Genomic DNA, 22,705 nt, shown 5'->3' on the forward strand with positions numbered 1-22,705 from the left:
AAAGAAAGGGGTATCAAGTCTACTCAAAGGTACAAACATACTGCTCAACAACAAAATATGGAGGTGGAGTGACAACCTTCCAACAAACCCTTGCAATTTGGGATTTCTAAACCCTAATAGTAATACAAGCACAAAATAGCCTAATGTTCATGATTTCTACTAACTTAGACATGTATAACCCTGCATTCACCAACCATAAAGGAGAGAAATGACAACAAATCAAATGACATGCCTGGATAGTGTTAGAGAAAGTAAATGACAAAGAAGTTCTGACCTTAAAAGAAAAATGATGTGAAAAAAGACAAGGTTCCGGATCATCCCCAAAAAAGGAGATGAACCACCACACAAAAATAGGAGACCCCAAAAAAAGAAAAAAAATTCTAAAGATAGTTAGGATGTCTATTGATATCTCTTGCATTATTGCATATCAACGTGGCCTCTCTACTTGCGCAAACATAAGAAATTAGGTTTGGCTAATTGGCAAAAGTGATAAATGCTGAGACGAACTTGATTATTTTGCCTATATTTTGATGTCTGTTTCAATTACAACCTGTAGGTTTTTTTTTTTTTAATTTGAGAGAAAATCTGTAAATTAATTATATCATTAATTTCAAACATGAGGAAAAAAGGGGACAGAGAGCAAGAACACTTAGAACAAGCTCTGTACTTGGCTATATTACAAATCGGATAATGATAATAGTAGAGTATCAAAAATAAGTACTCAAGCACAATAAGAGAAAGAAAAGATAGAACATATGCTTTTGGAGCAAGGTTTTCACTTGGCCAACCACTACAGTACTATTGGTTTAACAATGTGAGTCTTGAAATGACTAAGCAATCGATGAAAGAGTGAGCCCAAACAGGAATACATACGATTATAAGATAACTTATCACAAAACAACAAAAAATAGCAAAAGAAAGGAAAAGGGAACATGTCTGCCCATCTACATTCACAATCAGAGAGAAAAGCATTCTCAAAACATAGATGAAATCTTAAAAATGGCAAGGCTATGACAAAGCCTAGCAACCTAGGGGAAGCAAGAAACGAGGCGAATCAAAATGGAGCCAAGGGTGATGACTGATGACATCAAGGGCAGCGGCGTCAAGGGGAGAGCAAGTTGATGATGTCGTGGGGGTTAGAATAAAAAATGACAGCGTCAAGGGGTAGATATGGGGACAATATTGTTGTTAGGGGTAGATATGAGGATGACGACATTGAGGAGGTGATGTAGCGAGGCAATGATATGGTGGTACACCATGGCAAAGCTCTCGACGAGGACGAAGACGCGGCTAGGCATGGCTCGGGTTAGTTAGTTATCGCATGACGAGAAGAGTGTGGAGAAAGACGGCAACATCTGTAGAGAAGTAAAAAGCAAAAGAGAGACTTTAGAGGGTTAAAGAGGCAAGGAGAAAGGGAGGAGGAAAATGCTTCCCTCCCCTAGTCCTCGTTAGCGTTATGAAAGAAAATGTCTTTTAGAGTAGGAAAGAGCCTATGCCAAATCCTAGCAAATGCTAGGGGTGCTTACCTCATTGATACACGGATGTATAAACATGTAGTGAATACGTGCCAATACAACTGGGCTGTTTATATTATAATCACATTTGCAACATCCTATTCAAGTTGATGTGACAAAGATTCCATCTATTATCGCAATAATATAGCTAGGCCATTGATTTGGAAGCATAAATATTGAATCCATAGCCTTTGATATGATACAATAGTAACATGGGGGCTTTCATATGTATATGATGCCACTGTTGTGCATTGGCGTTGAATTATTATGTTAGTGATCCAAAAAGGTGGAGGGTAAAGAAAATGATTCCTAAGCACCCACAGATAAATCCAATATGATAACAAAAAATTAGGGTAGACTAAATATTAGTAAAGCTAATATCAATACCAAATAAAAAATCCATAATCAAGATGCTAAAAGTAAAGATATTTTAATACCTAATCAAATCACAGACAAGACTACAAAATAAATACAAACCACAAAGAAGAGAGAACAAGAGATAAGATATGACATGGTTCGAAGACGTACCTACATAAACAGGTGGTGCAAAACTTCAATCTATCAATCTAATACAAACAGAGATGCAAATACAAAAGGTTTCTCCTTTTACAATGTCTCGCAAATATAATAGAGGAGTGCTATCTCATAAAGACCTTATCTCATACAAAAATCTCTCACATTTTGTCTCTTGCAACTTTTCCCACACCAAAATCCTAAAACCAAACTTATCTATTTATAAGGTGACTTGAAGTTGAAGAAAACTCGCGAGCTGTTCGAATGGATGGACGGCATTCAAACGTCCGTGCGATGCTGGTAACATGTTCCGTAGACCATTCGTACAGGTGGACGGCATTTGAACCCCGTTAGTAACATGTTTGAACATCTTTTGAACACTATGATTTTTTAAGCTCTAAGTTATTCGAACGTCCGAACGTTATTCTAATGCTTCCGTCTCATTCAAACAGATGTATGTCGTTCGAACGCCGGCATGCAAAATTAGAATGACAATAAACCGTAATAAATATCGCTCGGACGTCGTTAACCCGTTCTAATAGTTTTATTAATTTTGAACCAATTTTCAACGGTCACGTGGTGCGGAAGCAGCTCTAGTTGCATTAAGGCTCAAACCAACCCACTGTTTGATTTTATTTAGTTGTTTTCTTTGGAAATTGATTCGATTGTTTGAAAGGTAATTGGATTGAATAAGACATATCTAATCTTATTATTTGGAAGGATCTTGGAATGCATTTTATTACGTTCCATTTTCCTGTTTTGTCGTTGGCTAAGGCCTAAGGGTAGTTTTGAGATTCAAAAAGTTAAGGTAGAAAATGAATTTGAAACATCCCAGCTCACACTAATACACTATTAGATTTCATTACACTTCTGAAAATCTCTCCAAATTAATTAAAAATTAAAATCTAAATCAATTAAATTCTAAAAATTTTAGGGTTGTAAGTAGAAAGTTAAACACAAATTTTGACATATTCAATGTTCACACTAGACTAACCATGAATCCGTTCATATAAGACTCAAATTCATTTAAAAATTTAAGGATTAAAAGTCAACCCACATTACGAAGAGAGAGATAGAGAGATGATGAAATTTGTACATATTTAAGACTTGTCGTTCTGCAAGTAAGTCTATTTCATTAACAGGAACACGCATTTCGGTCCTCTCAGCAATTCTATATGTCGGAATGCTGGAAATTAGTTAAGCTTATAATTAAAACTTTAGAAATATTAAGCCATTCTTGAAGCTTGGCCCAACGCTAGGTGAGTAGTCTTTTCTTTTATTCTTCTTTTCAATAATTAACTAGCCAACTGGGCACTTTGCAAAGAAAGTTAAGCATAGCAGTTGACCTTTGGCCTTTAGGGGTAACTGAGTCTGAGAGACATCCATCCACTTGAAGTTGACACGCAGCTCAGGCATTAATCACTTGAAACTGTTGTTCCGTACAGACAAGAATGAATACACCCATTTTTGGCTGGCACGTTCATACGCATATAATATGGTATTACTCAACTAACGGATCTTATTAAAGAAACTACATACAGAACAATTAATTGGCAATTCAGAAAGGACATGGCCTTTATGGAAATAACGCCATCAACGATGAGGGAAATGTTCCAGTTAGACTTGTTCTGTTATAATATCTTCTGTTGACAGACCCTATTCATGAAACTGTGCATGAATAAGCTCGCCCAACAAAGAACGAACAGGGAACTAGAGGATGGATGGATAGATGTCACCTACCTGCTGCCGATCATGTTGCGAGGTTGATAGCTTGAAGCTGGGGATTTGCCACGGCCACCGGCGCTGCGGTGGAGCTCTGCTGGTTCGCTGCCGGCATTTCTTGCGGTCTGCCCAGTATTGCCCTCCTGCATGCACAACAGAGGAAGACCAGGACAATCACGGCCAAGAAGGAAATTACACAGGCCCAGATCGCGCCGAGCTCGGCGAAGATGACCACGAACAGGATGCCAATCACAAGAACAACCGAAATCCCGCGGACTACGTTGTGACTGGCCTTGCTCATCGGCCGATCGGGGGAACCTGGCCAGGAGTACATGTCGAACATGGTTGTCATCTTTGATTTGATCACAAGTAACCAACTAATCTCCTGGGGGAAGGCAGGAGCTATTACATTGGAATGCTCCTGAACGACCTTATAATCATTAGGCGGATATCCTCTTTGCAAAAGCAGCTAATTTTTTTAGTCCACAGTTGCAGACTTAACTAAACTTTCATGTGATGTATGAAGGTGGACTTTGAACACCATATCCGCGGCTTCTCCCCTTTCTTATTCTAACATCCTAGTCAGGTTGATGTGGCAGCGATGTAATCTATCATCAGATACTTTGCTTTATTATTAAGTATAATTTATCTATAAGTAAAACACTTGACCTAGCCATGTGCATTAGCCATTACTATCATCAAGTGCTTAACAAGGTCTCATGCGTGTGATGATATATTCCACTGAGGGATAAAGGAAAAGAGTGGAAGTTGCTTCTCCTTAGTCCTTATGATCGATCAATCAAAAGGAGAATTTGGCAACATTCTTTATTAAAGAACATTAACGAGAGAATATTTAAGAAAATTAAGAGAACAAGGTATTCGTTACCACAAAATTATGTATTTATAAACTGATGGATATTTCTACGTACAACCACAGCGTCCCTATACAAAAGGGCCTTTAAACCCTCAAAGACAAGAGCCCCATCAAGTGCAAGAAAGAAAGACAAGTATTACAAAGATTGAGGAGATAGTGGGCTGCACAATTCGCTTCCCTTGTCGAGTACAAACACGAAGGCTCGGAGAAGAAGGTGAAGATTTAGAGGATATTGAGGATCACAGCACGAATAGTGCCAAGGCAGGGCAAGGGGTGGAGTCTAGACGTTGGGACAAAAGGTCAGAATGAGGGAGTCTCTGTTGCCCACTCCATGCCCTGGCCAAAGGCCAAATGGAGAGCCTTGTAAAATTGCCTACTTAAGTTTCTGCCAAATAAATAGCTGAAGAAAAATGATCCGATGAAAGGAGCAAAACTCGTTATTTATTTATTTTTTTGGTTAGTTTATTACGTTTGGAATTTAACATATATAATAAGTGATAAACTTGAGCAAACTTAGGGGCGTAAACAAGTTAAATATGAGCGAGCCGGATTTTGTTCTAAGTTTTCTACGCTGCTTTGCCAGTTTAATATATATACTATGAGCCGAATATATACCAAGAAATTTCAATCTCAACAGAAGCCTGAATATTTAATTTACTTTAGAATTTTTGGATAACGAGTTACATCAAACTCTTATTCTATATGACCATATGTCTGATAACGAAACTTAAGATAATTGATAAAGAAATAGTAGTTAGTCAATTACTTTGAAGATTTCTCTTACATTCCAAGTCTTCTCTATGTCAGCATATAAAAGATTTGCCCACTGTTATGTAAAACATCCCAAGCAACCAATGAACCCAATCTTCTACCGAGTACTAAAAACCAATCCTTGCTGTATTAAACACGCTACCGGGTCTAAGGTGCTGCAGAGATTACAATATTAACATTACTTACTTACACCTTCACAAAAAATAATCAACTATCCTACATAATGATCAAATTAGTTAAAACTATATCGGATAAGCTGGGAAAACGCAACGAAACGAGGGCATGCCGAGGTATAGCAGAGCCGGGGAATGCAGCTGGCTCGTCTTCGCCTATTACGCTTTTCTCATCATCTTAGGTATCTTCGCGGCGATTGTAAGGTATATGTGGATAGCTGTGATGGTTTTATGGCTTCTCCCCTTTGTCTGGATTTGTGTTGCTATGGTTTGTTGTCGTAGTACTACTAGAACAGCCACCGGAGGTGATGAGCGACGCATTAATCCCGGAATTGGTGCAGCTCATCAACCACCACATGCAGGGGGGCCGGCTCAGTCTTCCGTCGCGGCAATTCCGGCGTTCGTCTTTGAAAAAGCCCTCGATACTGTGGGCGGCGGCGGCGGCGGGGCGAGCCCGTGCTCCGTCTGCCTTGAGTCGGTGAAAGGAGGGGAGATGGTGAAGAAGCTGCCGGTCTGCGAGCACATGTTTCACGTCGAGTGCATCGATATGTGGTTGCGAACGCATTCGACGTGCCCGAATTGTAGGGCGACAGTTGGACCGCCGGAAGAGGTGAGGACGGTGGGTGTGGACGATCGGCCGGCAGAATCATCGCTGCCGGTGTAATTATGTGAGGCTTGAATGTGGGCGACTTTGTTAAATAATTATATATATATATATATAAGCCCTCTCTGTGCTGTTTGAAATTCATATACAAACTAATTTAATTGTTTACTTGCCAAAACTGCGGCTGGGCTTGCTAAACCTTTTTGATGAATTCTCAATATCCGACCATGCACACCATTAACCATTTGCGTCGAAATTAACCACCAACTTAATAAAAAATTTAAATTATCAAATAATAATAGCTTTAATATTTTATATTAAGTAGTCTCCTCATTTCAAGACTGATATATTTTGATGGTTTTAGACTTAATTTAAACGAATAGAGATTTATATTTTAGATAATAGATGGGTGTGATAGATATTAAACTCGGAGCCTCTATTCTAATAATAAGTTAACTCACCAACTACTTTAAAAAATTAAACGGTTAGAAAACAATAATTTTTATATTTTATATGCAATAATTATAACTGAACTCAACCACAAACCTAAAGAGTTAAATATAAACTAATATAACTCAACCCTAATCTGATAAAAAGACACTTTCTATTTACCAAAAGTCTTAACAAGTAAAATAGTAATTTAATTCCCTCTGAACACCACACTGAGATAAACAAAATTGAATTCCGAGTTCTACACTGAAATTTATAAACAAAACAAAATATCCTTGAAATAATAAAACTGATGATATTAAAGCCTAAATGATGGAATTTAGCTGAAATCTATCATGATTCAATATAATCTTTAGTTGTTTTGAGTTCGGATCATAACAATATCTTTTATTGGGCTTCCAAATACCGTCAATTCCGATCTCGTTATATTCCTAGTTACAAATTTAAGCTATAATTCGTTTCCTTTTCAAACGTAGATATCTTTATAAGATTTGATTTCTGATTATTATTTCTAATTTTTATATATAAAGGGTATAAATTTCTGACAAAAACCCTTTTAGTGTGAGATGTAATGAGTGAAATATGTTTTATACGAATTTGTTGGAAATAATTATGTTGAATAATCTAGCAAAAAATAAAATCAGATAATATTTTGTTTTCAAGTATTTTTTTATATCTCAATTACTTGGTCGCAAGGTTGTTACACTTAGTGTTATCTACAATCTCATGAAATTTATAACTGCCATTATCTAGGAACCCTATTATGATGTGATTCGGACTAGATCGGATCACCTAGAAAGACATTGGGCTTAATAGATTGAGTCTAGTTATCTTATTTAGTTATTTAGTTTAGTTAGAGCTTTAATAGGTTAGAATTTTATTTAATTAGCTAAATCTAACTCTGTGCAGTTTCGAGAAAATATTCGCAGAATATTTTACAAACATCCGAATAATACAAATCAATTGGATAAGATTGCCAACCTCCAGATTTACAACTTTGGTATTCATGAATTCTCTATCTGTTGCAAAACGAAGCATTAATCCAACAAGATATGGAATACTATTTTAGTTAAATTTGTTTGCCTTTTTGATTAATGTCTATAAATATGATCTTGTATCTTAGATATGCTTGGTATTAATCTCTCAACTAGGCCACTCCCTCCTCCTTTACCAACTAGCACCACCTCTTCCATTGGCATGATCTCATTTAGCTTCTAATCTCCCTCTTCCGTTGATCCCCTAGTTCAGTAGGGCAGGTCTACTTCTTCCCCTTTATTTTTCTATCTTAATCGTCTCTACCTTTAATACGGTTTTTACCACAGTTGTAGACCAATCATAGCCTTCAACTATCTATCACATCCATATCCGCAAGCCGCCACCACCATCATCTATTACTAAGTCACCTCCATCAACTACTCGGCCTTCGCTCCATCATCACCTTCATCTTATACCTAAAAATATATGCCTCTAATCATGGATCTCAAATCTCGTGCAAATCTGAATCTCAACTACAACAAATCGGATCAAATCGGTTCGTAACATATTCTTAGTTAAAAAAGAAAAAAATAAAGTAACGTTGTCAGCATCCAAACCAATTACATTCATAATATATATCAAATTTTTATTTGTCATCACGTTGTCACGCCTTTAGCAAGATAAGGGAATTCCCCTGCCAAATAAGGTTTAACTAGTTTGTTCAAACACTTAGTCTTATGTGGCTATACTTTTGATTAAAAAAAGATTAGATATTTGATAAATAAAATGGTAATTAAATGCTTTGAAAGCTAGCTACACCAAATTTCTAAAAATACCAAGTCTTCTATATATACATATATATCATACAAAAGAGTTCCCACTATTATCCAATTAAAAGATCCCAATCAGACAAGGAACTACTAGATCTTCTACCGAAGAACTAAAAACCAATTGTTACCGTATTTTGAAACGCGTTATTCAGCAGTTTGAAATACATATAGGCGGACTCATTAGCGTGCCAATGCACCCACCACAGGTCTCAGTCTGCCTTTACTGGCACTCGTTCATTGTTTTGGTAAACTAGCTTCTTATATCTTAATTAATATATGTATCCAAAATTTATATCAAATTAGGAAATACTTGCTAATCTTATTAGAAGAATTCTCATAATCTCTTAATTAATTTCACTGAAGAAACTCTCACTCTCACTAACAGATCGAATCTACATACGAATTATTTGATTTATTTAAAATTTAAAATAAAAAGATAAAACTAAGTTACTAATTTGATTCGACCCGACTGAACTTAACCCATATGGTCGGATCGTAACAATAAACAATAAGAAAAATCACCTACGGACGTACTAAAAACCAATTGTTACCGTAGCTTGAAACTCGTCACCGAGTCATAGGTGCTTCATAGATTTATTACACTGCATAAAGATCAAATCATTTCCATAGGATAAGCTGGAAAAATACAACGACTAAGGAGGCCATGCCGAGGTATAGCAGCTGGCTCTTCTTCGCCTATTACTCACTGCTCATCATCTTCAGTTTCGTGTCGGCGGGTGTAAGACATGTGTGGATACCTCTGATAATATTATGGTTTCTACCGTCTGTCTATATCTGTGTTACTTTACATTGTTGCAATACTAGCACAGCCACCAGAGTTGATGGGCAACGCATTAATACACCAACTGCCGCACCTCATCAACCACCACTTGCAGGTTGGGCTGCTCAATCTTCCGTTGCGGCAATTCCGGCCTTCGTCTATGAAAAAACCCTCGATAGCGTGGCCGGAGAAGGCGGGGAGACACCTTGCTCCGTCTGCCTTGAGGCAGTTAAAGGAGGGGAGATGGTAAGGAAGCTGCCGGCCTGCGACCACATGTTCCACGTCGAGTGCATCGACATGTGGTTGCGGACGCACTTGACGTGCCCGAATTGTAGGTCGGGAGTTGGGCCACCGGAAGAGGTCCGGACAGTCGGTCCGGACGATCCACCGCCGTTGCCGGTGTAGTTAGGTGAGGTTTGAACGAGGGGGTAATTTACGAATGTGTAAGTAACGCAGGGTATCCGTAATATAACCTTAATGGAGGGGATATTTTGTAAGAAAAACTCTTGTATATATTATACTGAATTAATTTGTTAAACTTATCTTATTTATGGTTCTATCAAAGTCTCCGCTCTACGACAGTCTAGAATCGAATTTTATTATCACTAATACAGCTTCTTGATCCGATCATCAAAGGCTCAGCTGTTTGAAAAATCCATATACGCGTTAATCTACTTGCCAAAACTACGGCCGGGCGGGGCTTGCTGAATCCGTGACCAATTCAAAACTCATTACCGTGCCGTGTGATGCTTCATAAATAATCAAATCTTAGTATAATGAAGCCATCTCTTTCAACAAGTTTTATGTTAACAGCCAGAGAACGTCATGCCGGGGAATTGTCCCGGCGACGGCACCTGCGCCTTCTTGATCGCCTTATTCATCATAACTTTAGGTATCTTGGCAGGAGTTGTGAAATATATGTGGATTCCTGACATGGTAATCACCGTGTTTTTGTTACTCTACTTTTGTTGTACGCACAACCGCAACACAGCTACCAGAAGTGATGAGGTCTACCATGATCAAAGCAGTAGTCCTTCAACAGCCACACCTCCACCTTTGGCGATTCCGGCCTTCGTCTACGAAACAACGACCGATCGAAGCGGCGAAGAAGGCGGTGCGGCCACGGCATGCTCTATCTGTATCGAGGCGGTGAAAGGAGGAGAGATGGTGAGGAAGATGCCGGTCTGCGAGCACGTTTTTCATGTCGAATGCATTGACATGTGGTTGGGCTCGCACTCCACGTGTCCGAATTGTAGATCTGGTGTTCTTTTGCCGCCGGAAGACGGCAGGACGGATGATGTCAGCGAGCCGCCGTTGCCGCCGGTATAGGAACCGCCAAATTGCAGGCTGAGATGATTTACCATCTATTCTTGTGACAGATAGCTTGTGAAAATCTGTAGATTTGTAGAACGGAATAGGTTATGTTTGTGATGGTGAGAGCTGCGTATAATTAATTAGTTTGTTCTTGACATGAATAAGATAATTAATGGTGAGATCTATTGCGCATTTTGTTGTCACGGATTTGGTTAACCAAGGTATGGAATAAACGTGGAAGCTAGGTGGTACCTACAACCCGGATAATTAAAAAAGAAGCACAGGTAAAAGGTGAAAGAGTAGATTAATTAAGGAGAGTGACTGGATCGTAGTTAAGAAATACACTAACAGATTGCACGGAACCCTTTATTATGATTAGATCTAGGAGATGTTGATTGTTGTGTTTGTCCTCTTGGACAAGAGGCTCGGTCAGACAAACATGATTGGATTGATGATGGAAGATTAAAAAATAAAAAACGTATACAATATAGTTCATCTAACCGCATTAAACATTACTACGGTGGTTGGTCTTGGTGTTCCTTTTGTCTTAGTGTGGCAAGAGGAGGAGAGATGGCGAGCCAGATTCCTGTTAAGAAGTACTTGTACAAAGTGGTTGGCCTCGCACTCTACGTCTCCACTCGTTCCAGAATCGATCCATAAAAAGAGTCGATTAGACATCAAGCCGAGATCTAATCAAAAGAAACATAAAACATGATGTTTTTAAATAATTAACACCTTCCTTTTAGCGATTTTGTTAAGAAATTTTAAAATAACACAGTATTCTAGCAATTTTATGATAATACTCAATATGACTACACTGGAGTGAAAATTTTGTAAGAAAACCACTTCCATATATTATAGGGTTAATTACGCTTGGACCATCTAACCTATCACTCTCTTTTAACATACCTCCGTATGATTTTAAAAATAACTTAAATGTATTTTATTATTAAGGTTTTATTATCTTTTATATTTATAAGTTGTCACATGTAACCATATGAGTAACGAAAAAAATTTTAATATACCAAAATACCTTGCCTTCTCAGAGGGTACTTTAGTTTTTCATCTTTTCTGTATATAGTAAGATATTTTTAGTAGTTCTGAAGATCAATGTTTCAGAAAGAAAAATATTTAATTAAAAGATATGTAAAAAAGGGGATAGTTTAGAGAGCACTAAGTATAATTATCTATTAATTACAAGAAATTTGTTAAACCTTATCTGTGATCATATTCATACCAGGTCTTTCAGTACGGCCCCGACTTGATAACTCGTTGTCGTGTCGTACGGTGCTTCATAAATAATAAAATCATAGTAAAATTAAGACCTATTTATCTTCGACGACTTTAATCAGCTATTCCAAAGACAATTGAGATAAAAGAAAAGAAACAAGGAGCTGAGAAGAGACTATAGTTGCGCCTGGCTGGTTAGGCCAACGTCATGCCGGGCGCTTACAACAGCAGTTCAACGTGCACCTTCCTCGTCGCCGGACTCCTCATAGTTTTAGGCATCTTGTCAGGAGTTGTGAAATACGTGTGGATTCTTGACATAGTAGTCTGCGTGGTTTTGTTCCTCTACTTCTGTTGTACTCACTCCGGCAGAAGAGCTGTCAGAGCTGATGAGCTGCACCTCGAGCACAGCAGTCCTCCTCCTCCGGCAGCCGCCCCGCTGTCTTCCGCGGCCGCGGCGATTCCAGCCTTCGTCTACGAAACAACCCCCGGCGAAGGGGGTGCGGAGGCGGCGTCGTCGTGTTCTGTCTGCCTCGAAGGGGTGAAAGGAGGCGAGACGGTGAGGAAGATGCCCATCTGCGGCCATATGTTTCACGTCGACTGCATCGACATGTGGTTGGGCTCGCACTCGACCTGCCCGAATTGTAGGTCTAGAGTTGAAGCACCGCCGGAAGAGGGCAGGACGGGCAACGTCAGCGAGCCGCCGGCACCACCACGGCTGCCAGTGTAAGGAAACCTCTGCACGAAAACGAAAAAGAAAATGTCATCCATATATTTCTTGTAAATTAAATTATGTAAATTTGTCGAAAGGAATGAGTAATGTTATTGCGATGGTGAGAGACTGCATTTCTGGACATAATCAAGGTAATTAATAATGATGAGGTTCCGTTGAGAATCCTGCTTCCATGGATTTGATTGATTTAAAGTAAAGCACAAGTAAGCGGTACAGCCGTACAAAGGAGAGCGAAGAGTAATTAACAATACATCAAACAGATAAGAAGTGTACCTCGTCTATGCACGGAACTCTTAATTGTGATTAGATCCAGGAGGGGGGTATTGATCGTGATGTCCCTCTTGGACAACAGCGTAGGTCAAACAAACTAACACTTATTGGCTGGATGATGGAAGACAAAGCATATATATGTATAATATAGTTCATCTAAACGTCATTAAATATTGAAAGTAAGCTCACAAGTATTCTTCAGATGCACGGTGTCATGTTTGACCATATCACTTAAAACAAAATGGAAATTTCTTTGAAGCAACATCAAATTTTTCCATATCGAATACCTGTCTAGATTATTTATTTCTTTTCTTTTTTCAAAAAGAAAAGGGTTTTTTTTAGAGCAGGAAATGCATCCTTTCGTTGGCCTTCTTTTGTTTTCTTTTGCAGTAGCGATTTGAAGAGCCACCATCAGCTACCAATTACAATGGAAATTTGGGATTCTATAAAAACCTCACTGTTTTCATATCCTATTTGCAGCGGTGATTAAGAAAAAAGGAGTCTGATAACTATGGAGTTATGGTTTTGTAGAGTCTAATTGTTCAATTTATACATGAGAGAGGACAGGTACTCTTAATCTAGACTATAATTAGTCTATGAGTCCTTTAATCTTTTGAAAATTGTAATAAAAAAAGACTTTGAAGCTGTGGAAGTTTATATTGATTGTTCTTTTATTTGTTTTGTTCTAAACAAGTAAATAATGAAGTAACTCGGTCCTTAGCCTGGGAGGACACTTATGTTAACGGAAAAATAAAAGATATATTTTAGTTTACTAAATTATCCTTATTTTTTAAGAGGATATTTTGATCAATTTAGTTTTTTTTTTGGTCTACGACCACGTAAGAGATGAGATGTTTTTTATATCGTTTTAGGTATTTATGTGTCAAAATTTTTTTATAAAATATATATGAAAAAAATAAAATACTTCAGGAATCTAAGTATAATTATTTCTAATTAATATACAAAACTTTTCAAAAAATTATAATTATCTATTAAAATAATTGGATTTTCTTTCAAAGACCGTCGTCCTATAAATTTAATATGACTACAACTAAGACTTAAAATGTCGCTGATGACCAAAAGTACGTCTAGAATTTTGTCAGTCTCCGGAATTAAAATTGTACACAATTTTCCCAATGTCGGCCACGATCCTTCGTACCGTATATTACTTTTATCCCCAACGTCATAGAAAAAGGTTTTAGTTATCGACATTATTTTTAAGTAATGAGTAGCCAACAACGTCGAGGTAAGCTGAGTAGCCAAGAAACTACATGGATACGACTGCATCTCAAATCTTCCAAGAAAAACTTATCCTGGGCAAATTACTTTCTTCACTCGAATTTTTCCCTGAGAAATTAAAGGACTTATCCTCTTATTCGCTGGTTTGATGTCAGTTGCAGGTTCACACTCAATCTAAATCTATTGGGCTTCGTTAGCCTTGACGTGGAATTAAACAATATACATATATTAATCTAAATCCAGATGAATTAGCTGTTAGTTTTCGATTTTGTGATCTAACGCATGACACAGAATACCAAATAAATTAACAGCAGAATGTCTATAGCCCGTTGACATATATATTGCATACATTAGTTACAGTAGTGTTAACAAGATCTATATATATATATATATTAGCTAGGGAGGGGGAAAGGAGGTCAGTTTGCTAATTTCCCCGGGCGTACGTGCATGGCTACTTCCAATCCAGCCTGGGTGTGGGACAACAATCGTACGCTCCCAAAAGGATGCTCGATCTTTTGGCTCGTCTTAGGAGGCATCATTGCGGCTCTAATCGTTGGTTTTCTAGTTTTCTTATGCTACAAAATGGTCTACAAAGCCAAACCTGCGCCACCAAATGAGCGAGCAAGCGCCGGCAAGGAGGTGGTGGTAGCTGGCCGCAGTGCTGCTGCGCCGGTCTCGGTGTGATGGATGATACGTAGAGGAGGGAGAGGAGGGAGATATTATTTATAGTAGTTTTGGCCCTTGTATATGAGCACGCATCTGCACATTCTTGTGGATTGCATCTACATGAAACTATGTTGCTTCATTACTGTGTGTGTGTGTGTGTGTGTGTGTGTGTCTTAGTGTCTAGGGTTCTGAAAAGAATGATATATTGTTGTTAGCTTTTGTGTCACCTAACAATGTCTTTTGTGTGTATTTGTGTCCGTTTAGTACAACATGAGAGAATAAAGACGAACAAACCAACAATTAAGATAGATTTGACCAAACATCTTGAAGTATTAATTATTGGATGTTGCATACTGACAACCCGAATAGGATTTTACCTATTAGAGAACAAACCAAGCCAACAGACATGAGAATGACAAAATAACAATGGTGGTCAAAATTTCTTTCCGTGATTCGGTGGTTCTACAACAATGAACACAGAAGAATATCCTGAAAAGAAAAGAGCCTTGCAATTGTTACAGGGGAGGTGAGATTTACTCTTCTACTCGTGCACTTTTCTTCTCCTATAAGAAAAACCATCACAAAATATTTGTGGGCTGGCTACAGAGAACTGAGAAGAACACCATGAGAGCCATGTTTAACGGCCATATCCGGGTATTTAGTTGCAAGGGTGGACTTCCACTTAGATCAGCACCAACTGGACTGAAGCCAACAGTTGATCCCGCTGATGTTCCAGCAAAGCTGCCATTTCTTGCGGAAGAGCTGCAAGAGTTGCAGATGGAAATGACTGATCAACTTGAGATATACACGAAATCGGGGAAGACAAAGAAAAAAGTTCTACTCTTCGAGAAAAAACAGTCACAGAACAATATCTAAAATCGTAATAGCATGGAGATAGCATACATGTTTCTTTAAGCATACAATATCAGCCTGCATATAGTGCAGGGGATACCGGGATTTAGGTGTTAACTATTCTCCTTACCTGTGGAAATCCAGATCAAATCTAAATTCCATGCAGGCATAACTAGTATACCTACAGTATCTATTATGGAAGCTTGAACCATAAATTGTTATTGCAATTATATATCTAAATAGAGCTTGAGATCCTTTTCCCATTATATATTGCATATCTCCTCGTGAAAATATCGCTACATTTACCAGAAAAAACTGTGTGCTTCTTACCTTTCAATCTTTGTAGAATTTTAGTCTGATTTAACTATAAAGAGACATGGCAAGACAAAAAAAAAAAAAAAGAATCCATAATTTAATTGGAGTGGAAGTGAACCGACCAATGTAGGAATGGTTAAAACATGAGCATATAAATGAAAGTTCAAACTACCATAAAAAACTACCATAAAATGTCTGATAGGAGCTTAATGGCATGTCAAATGTTGTCAGCATACTTTGCTATTTGGAGAAATGATCAAACAAAAATTATTTAGTAAAACTTCAAACAACTATGAAAACAGTCCAACATCGATTACTGATTATGTGATGTACTAAGAAGTAAATAGCAAGAGTGTTTATAGTATATGCTAACCAAATTCTAAAAAACTTATCATGTGAATCAGCACAATTTGTGGAAAAATCATTGTGAATCTGCACAATCCCCTGATAAACATATTAGTTACTAAGAAACATGATTAGTATATCTTGGATCAAGCTTGGCTTGAAATTACCTAGAGTCTAGGCAAGTTCAGCTCCTTAACTTCAACACAAGCATAACCTAAAGAATGTTTCTAATCAAGGCAAACGTAAGCCTTACTCGATAATATAGTCACGACAGGCTCCAATCAAGCTAGGAAACAACAAGCTTGGCTCAAACTTGAGTTATCTTGAATCAAATATAATCAAACCTGGTTTATCAAGTAATAAATCTAGAGTTAAACCAAGGTTCAAATGAATCAAATATATTTATATATTCAAACCTACTCAGTTTGAGATTAATCAATGACATGATTCGCTGAGAAAGCTTTATCAAGATTGGCCTTTTGGATGGGAAGTTCATCAAATTCACCTCAAAATAGCACCATGGATTAAACCAATGACTAGAGTTAAACCAAGGTTCAAATGAATCAAATATATTTATATATTCGAGCCTACTCAGTTTGAGATTAATCAATGACATGATTCGCTGAGAAAGCTTTATCAAGATTGGCCTTTTGGATGGGAAGTTCATCAAATTCACCTCAAAATAGCACCATGGGTTATACCACATTTGGTAACAACAAGCAAGCAGCTACATTTTGGTATCCAAAAAATATATGGGGTAGACGTCATGTTGAAGTTAATTTGTAATTAAACTTTATTTCTATAAGTCCAAGAGTCAAGTAAACGAAAGGTCTTGTAAGCCCAAGGGTCATGCATAAAGTCATGATAAAGAAAAAAAAAACTAAAAGAGTTATGAATCTCAAGAGTCACTAGGAACTCTAAGAGTCATCTATGTATTTATAAATAGGGTGGATAATGAGATCTATGAGATCAAGTCTTTGATAGCATTTTCTACTTTTCCTAAGAATCTTCTAAATATCTTTTTTCTTTTATCCCTTGTCTCTAACACGTTGGTCACTAATCAATCAGGCACGTGTTCAATCGCAAGCCACCGAGTGACACTTTGGTTGGGTGACAGATTATGAGGGAATGAGTCATTATGCTTTATTCTTTGGGCATTTTGGTTTTTTTTCTTCAAAGAGTATTTTAGTCTACATGTCGTTTTAGTTTTTAGTTTTGCCTATATAAAAGCTTAGAAGACTTTGTTAAGAGTTAACAAATATTTTAATATTTTAATATTTCGAGATTGCCCACTTTGTTTTTTGTTGGTGGATTCCAACACCTTATCGGTGAATTTGTCTTTTTATTCTTCTTTGCATACCATCATGCTATATCAATTTTGGTGTCAAAGCTACAAAATTGGTCCCACTTGCTAAACCATCGACTCTGATATCATTTGCTGGGGAAATAGGAGTCCTAGTCCAAGTGAATAAGTCAACCCAAAAACTTTAAGGTTTGTGTCAAACCCTATTTTACTTGGACACCAACGAAAAGCAAATGCAAAGATCAGCTAAATGACACTATGACATCCAAAAATCGATGTCAATATTACAAATATAAACAAGTGGGGCATGAACTACCCTATCAAGACCCTATACCTCGGGGAACAGAAGAGCATGATCGAGGAGGATGACATTGACAACTAAGTGTACGAACCTATCCCTGATGGCATCCATGATAGTGACCAAGCATAATCCTTCACACATATGTCATGTGAGGAACTAAAAGATTTTAAGACAATTATCGACAATAGTTGCATCAATATGGTTTCTTCCGGCATAGTGTTCTGCTTAAGACTAAAACCTACACCTCATCTAACACCTCATCTAAATCCTCATCTAAATCCTTATAAAGTATTTTGGGTTAACATTTCTTTTCTTGCCGTCAATGAAAGGTGTCAACTTTCGATCCAACTTCTTTCTTATAAGAACATTTGGTGCAACAACATAACAATAGATGTGGGGCACATTATCTTAGGCGGCCTATGGCTCTTCGATCAAGATGTGACTATCTGTGGATGCTTGAATTTGTGTTATTTCATCTTTGAAGACACAAAAATAAAAATTAATCATTTGCATCCTAAACTCACTAATAAGAATAACAAAAAAGATGTGATTGGATTACAGATCATCAATCCTAAGGAATTTGAGAAGAAGCAAATCAAGAATCCATCGTGTTAGTTCATGAATTTAGAGCTCGTAAAAATACCTTTAGCCCATTCACTCATACTAGTATAAAATCAATTTACCTATTTTCTCATCTCCTTTTTCATCTAATATTTTTATATTTACCAATTATTTTATTATGAAAAAGACTTTATTTCAATCAGCTATCCTTTCCCCTTGCTCTCTCTTCTCCTCATCTCCTTTTTCATCTAATATTTTTATATTTACCAATTATTTTATTATGAAAAAGACTTTATTTCAATCAGCTATCCTTTCCCCTTGCTCTCTCTTCTCCTCATCTATCAATTATAAAAAGTATTTCAATCATTTGCCTAAACTATTATTTTAAATTTATGCCACATCAAATATAATTACTATACATTATACTTGTATATTAGTAAACCCTACCAGAATAAGCTTTTTTATGCTAATATAGGAAATTAAAATAGCTGCACTAGTATTGGTCTTATTTCACAAGTGAATGAGACCTTAGATTGCTTCCTATATCATCACATGCTAGGGTCTCTAAGTCCACAGAAACATTAGCATAACATGTTCATTCTTTGCTTTAAGAGATCAGTAAACGAATCAGAAGTAGTAGTTTTCAGTATAAACTACAAGCTTATTTGCATAGGTGTGTTAAGTAATTTTATGTTGAAGACTATATTATAATTTGCATTAGACTTGAACAAATTTCATATAGAATCGCGAGGAAATTGCAAGCTCATATTACTAGACATTTCCAAATATTGAGATGGGTGTGATCAAAAGTTTATGCCATTGACATTCCTTCCAATTACATTATTAGTTCCACTTTTTATATTGAGGATCTAATTGTTAATAAGACTTTTTTTGCTTCTATAGACCCTAATCACGCAAAAGATACATATTGATGAATAGATAATATCTACTACTGAAAAAGAGCTTTCCTAGTCCAATAGAGGTTGCCCAGATATAGATAACACGTGAATTGCTCGTGATGAGATGCAACAGATTAATCGAACATATTGGCACACTACTAGAGTCACCTGCAATCCCACTCAAGTGAATTAAGTTTCTTCTACCCCGAAAGAGTTGATTGGTCACACACATGTGCGCAAGTTAGCAATCCCATGTTGGTCTTTTCTTGTAGGGGTATTTTAATATATTTTCCTTTTTAGTTTTTGCCTATATAAAGGCTTGGAAGACTGTGTTAAAAGGTTCATGAATAATTTGGAAATTTTAAGATTGCCTATTTCGTTTTTGTTGGTGGATTCCACAGGTTCGTTTTTTTCTGTTCTTTTTCATCAGTCACCATTCTACATCAATATATGCCTTGAGAGTAAATCGAGTTTTTGACTATTGTCAGTCTGCCACCAAATTTTTACGTCTCTAATTCACTTTAAAAATTAAATACGAGATTAGGTGAAACTGTTTAATTGGATAGCGAGCTCCAAATATAAGTCAATTTCTGGTTTAGTGGCTTACTTACAAATTTCTCTCACTAAAACTTAGTTTACATAGCAACTTTCAAATATCCACATAAGTCGATAGATCGGAAAGCAACTTATATTTAAAAGTTGTTAGCCAATTGAGCAATTTTGCTGACGTTGTAGTGAAAATCACAGTCTCGTATTTAAATTTTGAAATGTATTAGACGGATAAGAAAATTTTGGGAGGGCTAGTTTTGTAAAAAAGAAAAAAAAAACTTGAGTAAAACATCACAAAAAATTCTCAACTTAATAGAAAGTGCTTTACCAAAAAAATAGTAAGAGTGATGCTATAACTAACCTCTAATATTCTCTAAACACGTGTAAATGCGTTGGCATCTGATATGACAGGAGTAAAATTTATTTTTTTACCCCTGTCACATCAGATGTCAGTGCATCTGCATGTATTAAAAGAATGCTTTAATTAAATTCTAAAAGACTCAACCTATTAGAAAGGTCCTTTACCAAAAATAAGAGTGCAGCTAAATCATAGCTTGCACTCAACTCATGCAAATGCACAGCTAAATCATAGCTTGCACTCAACTCATGCAAATGCACTGGCATTTGATTTGGCAAGAACAAAATTTACTTTTTGACTTCTACCATATCAAATGTTAGCCCATAAAGAAGCTTTATCAAAAATCTAAAATCAAGTGGTATATAGCTAACCTTACATTTTCTCTCAATTTGTGCAAATACACTAGCATCTGACATGACAGAGATAAAATTTATTTTTTTTATCTCTGTCACATCAAATGTCAGTGCATCTACATAAATTAAAAAAAAACTTTTTAGAGACATAAAGCATTTCTCAATTAAAGAAGTAAAATGGTACTTCCAATGCACAAGATTCGACCATACACCATTGTATCATCTATTAGGAGCTTGCTTGTCACCCTTCCCTAGAATAAAACCTTAAAAACATAATATTATATCCAATCTTCGATCTTATCTAACCTACACCTTGAAATCCAAAAGCCCCAACCAAATTGAAAGGTTCACAATACTACTACATCTACACTAGAATTTGACGTAGCAAAGGGCAAAAGGCGAATCATACAAAGACTAGTGACAATAAGAGAGCCAATTTACTTCCTTTTTTTTTTCATCTCAACCATATCCGTCAATGCATTTATATGAATTAAGAGGATGTTTTCTAAGAGATGTGAAACATTCGTCTCTTTAACATCCCCTTTAGCATATATAATTGCATTTGACATTGCAGGGATGAAATAGTAAAACCAACCCCTTTTATTACCACCAATTTTTGTGTGAATTACGGTTTTGTCACCAACACATCAAATTCAATATATTTGCATCAGGAGGGTATCTTAAATCCATAGTACCCAATGATGTAGGATTTTCCCACGGCCCACGTTACTATGTATATATGTATAATAACTTATCAAATTAGCTAAGAATGCAAAAAGAACTGTAATCAATTTGACAGCCAATTAAAATCTGCCATATGCTAACATAAGTATTGTTGGCATAAAGAAAAAGAAAAAGAAAAATTCCACCACCCCAATCCCAGTTGGAAATTTTCCAGCTGAGCCCTCCCTCGACAAAAGCTCCTTTAGCAAATGAAGTAAAAAGAGGTCAGGGCACTAACCTGGAAGGGAAAACACAGCTACCTTGTCCTGCAACAATCCCACAAAAACGTTAATAAGAAAACACTAAAACGAAACCCTAGTGGAAATAGTTAAACCTTACCAAACACCCATAACTTCTACTAATTCCTCAAGCTTACCCGGGTTAAGAGAGGTGAGCGCCGCCGTGCCGGAGAAGTCGCATGCGGACGCGGCGAACCCATTACGGACGAAGTAGTCGTTGAAGGCGTAGGAAGCGTGCGATTGGATGTCACTGGGCTCGAAGCAGGGCCCGCCTTGCTGAATGGGCCGGCAGTCGGCCCCACCGGGTCCACAGGCCCAGTCGATCGCCGCCTGCAACGCCGAGTCCTCGGCGTTGTTCTTGGCCACGCACCACAGCTCGCCCGAATCCGCGAAGGATCCGATAACACCGAAGAGGAGAAGCAATATAAGGAAGCTAAGCGTCTCCATGGAAGAGAGTAGGAAGTGGCAGAAGCCGGTTTGTATTGGGAGGAGAATAAATGAGGTTTGGGAATATAGATAGAAAAGAGGCCTCGAAGGTGGCGAGATTTTACCGTTGGAGGGGAGTGACCGTTGAGGGAGCTGGAGATAGAAGAAGAGTAAAGGAGGAGAGAGAGAGAGGGGTGGAAAAGGACAGAGATGTGTGCTGAGGAGACAGTAAATAATGTCGGGTTATGTACGAATATCGACCAAGGGACTCATATGCCAGCCACTTCATGGGTCGAACTAGAGTTCTCTTGGAAAAGAGCAGCTACTAGCTTTAAAAATATAGGGAAAATTTTACTTTACCCCCTCCCTTTTATGGCATTTTCATTTCAGAGTACAACAATACAATCTTCCCAAACATTTCTTCTCCAACGTGTTCCTCGTATTCACTGAAAAAATTCCTCTCAAATCTTTCCTCTCCAGAGATGTTCCTCGCATTCACTCATGAAAACCCTTCCAAACATTTCTTACCTAACTGTGCTCCTCTTATTTACTAGGAAAAAAAGAGCTTTCTTCTAGGTTTTCCTTGACAACCGTGCTATCCTTCCAAGTAAAGGTTGTTGAGGCTGCTCTCAGTCACAATTTCTCTCTAGAGTGCTCTCATCTGCAAGGTGAGATTATATTATCACTCCTATTTGTTCTTTTGATTTTTTTCTTCTAATTGCTGATTTCTGGTTTGATATTGCAAGTCAGTCATATTATTTGTTCTTATTATGCGCATATCGTATATTCATAGAAATATCCCAAGCACCTAACTTGTGATTGTTT

General features: G+C 37.3%; 3 protein-coding genes and 1 long non-coding RNA gene across 4 annotated transcripts; 2 read left to right on the plus strand and 2 right to left on the minus strand.

Annotated features, from left to right (window-relative positions):
* Positions 1-3,528: 3,528 nt before the first annotated feature.
* Positions 3,529-4,202, minus strand: LOC140765733 (uncharacterized). Its single transcript, XR_012105221.1, has 2 exons — positions 3,768-4,202; positions 3,529-3,683 (listed from the first exon to the last, which is right to left on the minus strand). It is a non-coding gene; the product is annotated as an uncharacterized lncRNA (long non-coding RNA).
* Positions 4,203-5,676: 1,474 nt separating this feature from the next.
* On the plus strand, positions 5,677-6,231 carry LOC140765043 (RING-H2 finger protein ATL39-like). The gene has a single exon (XM_073103961.1). The coding sequence runs from the start codon at positions 5,677-5,679 to the stop codon at positions 6,229-6,231; it is 555 nt and encodes a 184-aa protein (XP_072960062.1).
* A 5,728-nt stretch (positions 6,232-11,959) lies between these two features.
* LOC140765044 (RING-H2 finger protein ATL39-like) lies at positions 11,960-12,478 on the plus strand. Its single transcript, XM_073103962.1, has one exon. It carries the CDS (start codon positions 11,960-11,962, stop codon positions 12,476-12,478), a length of 519 nt encoding a protein of 172 aa, XP_072960063.1.
* A 2,500-nt stretch (positions 12,479-14,978) lies between these two features.
* Positions 14,979-22,568, minus strand: LOC140764605 (PLASMODESMATA CALLOSE-BINDING PROTEIN 5-like). Its single transcript, XM_073103249.1, has 3 exons — positions 21,592-22,568; positions 21,454-21,481; positions 14,979-15,418 (listed from the first exon to the last, which is right to left on the minus strand). Exons 1-3 carry the CDS (start codon positions 21,899-21,901, stop codon positions 15,235-15,237), a joined length of 522 nt encoding a protein of 173 aa, XP_072959350.1. The 5' UTR covers positions 21,902-22,568; the 3' UTR covers positions 14,979-15,234.
* Between the last annotated feature and the right edge of the window lie 137 nt (positions 22,569-22,705).

Source organism: Typha angustifolia, chromosome 8 (genome assembly GCF_048772165.1).
Source record: "Typha angustifolia cultivar Huaian chromosome 8, ASM4877216v1, whole genome shotgun sequence".
Lineage (NCBI taxonomy): Eukaryota > Viridiplantae > Streptophyta > Magnoliopsida > Poales > Typhaceae > Typha > Typha angustifolia.